The sequence below is a fragment of the Zingiber officinale genome, chromosome 5B (genome assembly GCF_018446385.1).
Source record: "Zingiber officinale cultivar Zhangliang chromosome 5B, Zo_v1.1, whole genome shotgun sequence".
Classification (NCBI taxonomy): domain Eukaryota; kingdom Viridiplantae; phylum Streptophyta; class Magnoliopsida; order Zingiberales; family Zingiberaceae; genus Zingiber; species Zingiber officinale.
Window position 1 is genome coordinate 129,466,438 of NC_055995.1, and position 5,928 is coordinate 129,472,365.

General features: G+C 34.0%; 1 protein-coding gene across 1 annotated transcript; it reads right to left on the bottom strand.

The window, feature by feature from the left end:
* Window positions 1-1,298: 1,298 nt before the first annotated feature.
* LOC121985981 (probable prolyl 4-hydroxylase 4) lies at window positions 1,299-5,492 on the bottom strand. Its single transcript, XM_042539732.1, has 7 exons — window positions 5,261-5,492; window positions 5,120-5,177; window positions 4,933-5,037; window positions 3,006-3,063; window positions 2,168-2,343; window positions 1,891-1,960; window positions 1,299-1,763 (listed from the first exon to the last, which is right to left on the bottom strand). Exons 1-7 carry the CDS (start codon window positions 5,368-5,370, stop codon window positions 1,468-1,470), a joined length of 873 nt encoding a protein of 290 aa, XP_042395666.1. The 5' UTR covers window positions 5,371-5,492; the 3' UTR covers window positions 1,299-1,467.
* Window positions 5,493-5,928: the final 436 nt, after the last annotated feature.

Here is a 5,928-nt window from a genome sequence, read left to right on the forward strand (position 1 = left end):
GCCATGTCAGCTTCCTCTCATATAGATTTGTCATCGTCTAATATTTCAAGTATATCTTCATTCTTGTAGATTTTGGACTCTGGTGCCTCCCATTATATGTCATCTAATTTATCATCTTTTATTATTTTCTCTAAGTTTATCTATATCTATTGTGACAGCTGATAGTACTCTTATGTCATTAGTAAGTATTGGTTTAATTGTTACATCTTGTTTATCTCTTACTGATGTTTATTATATTTCTGGTCTTATTTTAAATTTTGTTTCTGTTAGTCAATTATAAAGTCTAGATAGTTAGTCTTTTTTTCTTCATCTAATATTATGTTCAAAACCCGCAATCGCAAAGATTGATTGAGACAAGTCGTAGGCAAGGAGAACTCTATGTTTTAGAGCAACTCAAAGTACCAGAAGTTGTAACTTTGAGTGTGGATTTATCATCTTTTCATTTAAGTCATTTATCTTGTGATTTTTATTTGTAGCACTCTTGTTTAGGTCATGTTTTAACATCTCATTTGCAGTCTTTTGTTTCTACAAGAGTATTAGGACCTTTAAAAAGTTTTGATATTTCTGATTCTAGTGGTTATAAACTGGTCAAATTTTCTGTCTTACCATTTGATCTATAAGTCAAGGAAGGTATTTTTTTACAGGGTAATTCATCCCCTTTTACCCGCCATCAGGGGCCAACAGATCTAGCCAAGTGAATAATTTTGATCAGTCTACTGACCTTTTAGGTTGGTTGGATCAATTAGACCAAGTTGATAGGTTTGGTTCAACCAATCAAATTAGACAAACTACTTGAGAGATAAAATGGAATGAGATTAGTAGACTTAATTGAAACATATTGAATGGAATGTAGAAGAAAGTATATTAAATAGATAAGACAAGTTAAACTAATAAAAAAAATAGATGAACAAAATGAGTCAAATATCAAATAAATTATTATACTAATTATACATTTTATTATTGCGAGTAAACGACTAAATGAATTGGATCATTTTTTATTCTATTTTAAATTCTATTCCAATTTTATTTTGTTCTATTTTACTTACTAATGAACCCCTTCTAAGAGGATGACCACCCGCCATTACCTAAGAATATATACTGGAAATATATTTGACAGAAATATAAAAATGCAATTTTTATCCTTATCGTCAAAAGGTACTCCTCAATGTATTGGATTTACTAGCTTTGAAAAAGAGAGAAGTTAAAATAGAATAAAAAGAAGCATGAGCATAACCATGTCCACTGATTTACAACATTAATATATAACTAATAAAATTACTATAAAATTTTCCTTCGTATTTCCAAAATTGACAAATATATTTTGTGAGAGCTCGATGCTCCAATGAAAAATACAGAGTAAAAACAGAATTTGGGAATATATGAATGAGCAGCAAAACTCTCAGTAAGCATGAAAAGTTGTTCAAAGTCTGGACCAAAACAAAGATGAAAAGAAAAGAAATAGGAATTCTAACAAACATTGCAGCTCATCCTGCAAAAGCCAGGCAATTCTGATGTTCCGACCATGTACTCCGGATTCTTTGTGCATTCTCCAAGCGCAGCCCACCTCGCGCAGTTGTTGTTCTCGTCAGTGCAATTTCCTTGGCTAGTGATGATTTTGTCAAAGGAGGCCACATGAATCCATTTTGTAGCTGACCATTTCTCGCCTTCTATTACGGGACATCCTGCATGGAGGCTAAGTGGATCGGTAGTAGCATCTGGATGAAGGCTGAAGAATAGAAGCGCATCCCCTCTCTTTGGCTTAACTAAAAGGCCAATCAGATGCAAAAACAAAAATCACTATTATTCACAATAAACAAGGTAATGCTCATTAAATCTTCATTACAGAGAAGAACAAAATATGAACGATTACACTATATCCTAAGCCATCACCTGCAACCCCTCGCCGTCCACACTCTGATAAGTCATCATCCTTAACATGTGCTCCACGTTGCGACAGCTCCTACTAGGCACAAAATAAAAGTCAGCAGCAGCATAGCATGCCACTTATGTACACCAGTCAGGCAGACAAGGAATAAAGGATTCAGTAGATTAGATTGACCACTTTGTTGGCTCATATAAGAGGAAATAGTCACATCTTGCCACAATATAATATCATGCTAACCAAAGTAGTAAAACCTAGCAAAGAGAAACGTAGCTGGCAACTAACCTGAGCTGAAGGAAACACAGTTTCCCCACCTTTGGCCACATCTGAGAGATACATGAGTACAGTAGCTATTCGATGACCACCACGAACAATATTAACTTTGTCCGAAAAGTAATCAAAATGGGGTTCATACTTCTGTCCCTGTTCATACCGTAAAACTTGTATGTCCTCTCCATTTTCTGGAATTCATCAAACAACTAATTAGTTAATCTTTCTTTAAAGTATAGAAATAGATAAAATCAACTTTGTATACAATGATCACATTGTCAATCGCCCAACAGTAAGGTCTTCAAGTCATTACTTCCTATAAGGTAGAATCCAAACAATTACAGAAAGAAATGGCAGATGTTTCCATGACAAGTCTGCTGCTCTATAAGGAAAACCCTTCATTACTTCTTCCCAGAAAAGACTAATCAAATGAACTCCCAGTTCTTATTTGGCAGCAGCAAAGAGCAACCTTGTGATTCCACTGACTGTTGGGTTTTACAAAACAAGAACTATTAAATCTATTAAATAATTATGGTCTTCACACTCAACAGAAATATTTTACTAGGCATGGCTCCTTTAGGGAGTCCTTTAAAATGAGAACACAGAAATGCAAATAACAAATTATCAATAAAAATTATTACTGCCTTTAATGTGCACAAGTGAAAAAGGACCGATAATAAAAAATGACAGGACAATCTCAAGAAGATTAATAGCATTAAAAATAAAAATTGACACAGAATACATGGAGTGGAGCTATAATAACAGATGTTTTTCCTGAGACATACACTATTTTTATTTAATTTTATTTTTGAGGAAATACTTAACACTATCTTAAACCAAGTAGAAGGCAAACCTTTAGGAAGAAATGTCCATGCTGCAATTTTATCCTCTATACCTGAAACGATTGGATCCTGCAAAGGATTCATGTTAGTCACAACAAACATCAACTACATTAAAACTTATCATCTCTTTTATCTTTTTTCCCATTGTTTCCTTTTCTAACATCCATCCAATTTTCCACTTTGGTTGAAAATTCTACTTCTATAGATAATAACAATCTAAACTCCTATATTTTCCATTCTTTCCAATCTGAGATTTACCCATCCATTCCATGAAGCATCACTAGGAAAGTGAGGTAAAAAAAATGCAATTGAACTACTTTTGATTTTCTTCACAGGAGCTTATTCCAATCATGTAAAAGCAGTAAGATACAATATCTTCATAGAGGAAGGAATTTGCATAGTAGGTAATACCCTTAAAGCATTGTTTAATGTTTTGATTAACTCTTAACTTGAGCAAATAGAAATAACATCTGTGTACTATACCTTTCGTTGCTCAAAATAGTTCAGATGGATGCATAATAGTAAAACAAAAAGTTTATATATCCAAAGGCAAAGTTTTTGTTCTTTTTTTCCATGTACATCTGTAATTTGTATGAATGCAAGGAATGATGCAAAATTTGTATGCTAGTCCATCCCACTATGACATGATCGATATGTGTTTATTATATTATGAAATTGTCACAAATCTTGTGTAAGTTCAACAGGATATTCTAATACACTTGTCTGGTGACAAGGGAAAAAATCCAAACTAATGCACTTTGGCTTGAATCCATTATCCCTTAATCTTCCTAATATTAGCCATTTTAGACAAATAAATATATTGATTGGGACTTTGGGATAAGTCATCATCAATAAATGCAAATATTTTGAATTTGATCACTCAAGTTTGAAGTTTTGATAATTTTATAGCCCATCATTTTTCTTTTTGAAAAAAAAAAAAAAAAAAACTCAATTTATCCCTTGAAGTTTATATTTTAGATTCAATTTAATCCAATTTTCCTGAATTGCACAGTTTTTGATGATCAAGTGCAAGTCACATCCATATTCAATTTAATTTAAATAGACCAAATGGTATTATCAAATTTGTTGAGAGCAAACTATGTTTTAGTTTCAACCTGTTTCAGTTGCCCAAATTGTATCAAGTTTTTGAGGAAGAGCAAGTTAGTGTTCCTTTTAAATTCAGGTCCTAATTGATTATAGGGTCAAACTTCATGGGTAAATTTGAAATTACAATAAATGCTAACGTGATATCCAAGTGTGTGCCAAGACTGAATTCCTACCTTAGCACATTTATTTCACCTAATTGGTTGTCGTGATGTTCTGCTTTGTTTGCACCATTTTTTCTATTTGGATTCCAGTAATGAATAAGTTTCTGATTTAACTTGCATACTAGACCATTAATATATAAATTTCCAAGTAACTTATGCCATTGCCATAAATAACTACCTGATAAACTTACAAGTTTTGTTTGATATTTTTTATTCTTACTACTTTGAAAATGTGTGTAGACAAAATTCAAACGCCTTGAATACTTTAATGTATAGAGAAGGCCTGCAAATAGTGCTCCCCAGTTTCCAAGGGTCAGACAATATCAAGCAAGAAAGGCCAGGATCGGAATGGAGCCACATTGGTGGGTTGGCATGTCCTAGAATATGAATTTACTACCACCAATTTAGATTTAAGTTTTTTAGCCAAAAATTTACTACCAAATTGGTGGGTTAGCATGTTTAAAGTTGGAACTGGCAAGTTGTGCATTTGGGATAATGGAATATGGAGCCAAGATGCGTCTACTACATTCTTTTTGCATTTAGCATTTGAACCATGTAGTTCAAATATCAAGCTGAGCCACTCCCCGGCAGGTTAGGTTATAACACGAACATAGCAAGAGAGTAACACAAGAGCAGAATCCAATTCCTCGAGTGCTAATAGATTTCACACCTTTCCCTTTCTGATGAACATCCCGGAGCTAGTGCGGACTTCGCTCAACGTGCTTTTCCCTGACAAATTATCCGCCACCGCCGACCTCTTGAGCTCCGATCTCGCCTGGACAACAGGAAACCGATTCAGATGTCAGATCCGAACCAAAAGAAACACTAAAAAGACACATGAAAATTGAGCTACTCACGAGAGATATCAGGTGATCGCACTCTTCCTCGGTCAAGAAGCCTTCGTATACGAAAGCTCTGCCAAGCACGGCGGATTTACTCTAAAATGGCGCATAGATTCAACAGGGAAATGAGTGAAGAAATGGGGATTGAGCACTGACCTGGGCTTCCACGAGAGCATCCTGGATTTGGAGGGGTTGACGACGAGATCGGAGGAGGAATGCTGGAGGAGGAGCAGGAAGAAGAAAAGAGGGGAGAGAGATGAAACCATGTCCTTTCTTCCGTATTGGATTCTCTGTCGACGAAAGAGGGGAGAGAGGGCGAGAAATGGGACGGTGGAGGAAGCAGATCTGGTCTTCGGAACATGGGGGTAGTTGTGGAACCGCCATCGTATTTCTTCATCCAACGGACTACTATTTTTCTTTTTTTTTTTCCTAATAAAAGAAAAGGAGACTGTTATTGGCCTTTTGTCGCATTCCTCTTTTCTAAAATTAATTTTATATTACATATATTTTTTTTATTAATCATGCATTATCTTTATTTTTACATTTAATTAAGTTTTAATCAAATCTTAAAATACCTTATATACTTATTTTAATTTGTATTAAGGATTCTAAATTTTTTGATACTTTAAAAGAGATTTAAGGATATTTTAGTAAATAAGGCTTGAACAATAAAAAATAGGAATTTGTTAGATAACTGTGAGCAAAATTAATTTTGAATCATTTGAGACATTATCAAAAAACCATTCACTTTTCAAATATAAGAAGATTTTTTATTTTTTAGATATACTGGTACAAGCCGGTATGATATCATTTCCATGTTTCAT

Excerpts from the sequence above, each read along its gene's own strand:
- LOC121985981 (XM_042539732.1), bottom strand. The coding sequence starts at position 5,370 with ATGGTTTCATCTCTCTCCCCTCTTTTCTTCTTCCTGCTCCTCCTCCAG. Across the intron at positions 5,178-5,260 it reads ATGCTCTCGTGGAAGCCCAG|AGCTTTCGTATACGAAGGCT; the intron begins GTCAGTGCTCAA and ends CGTGCTTGGCAG. Across the intron at positions 2,344-3,005 it reads ATGGACATTTCTTCCTAAAG|AAAATGGAGAGGACATACAA; the intron begins GTTTGCCTTCTA and ends GATGAATTCCAG.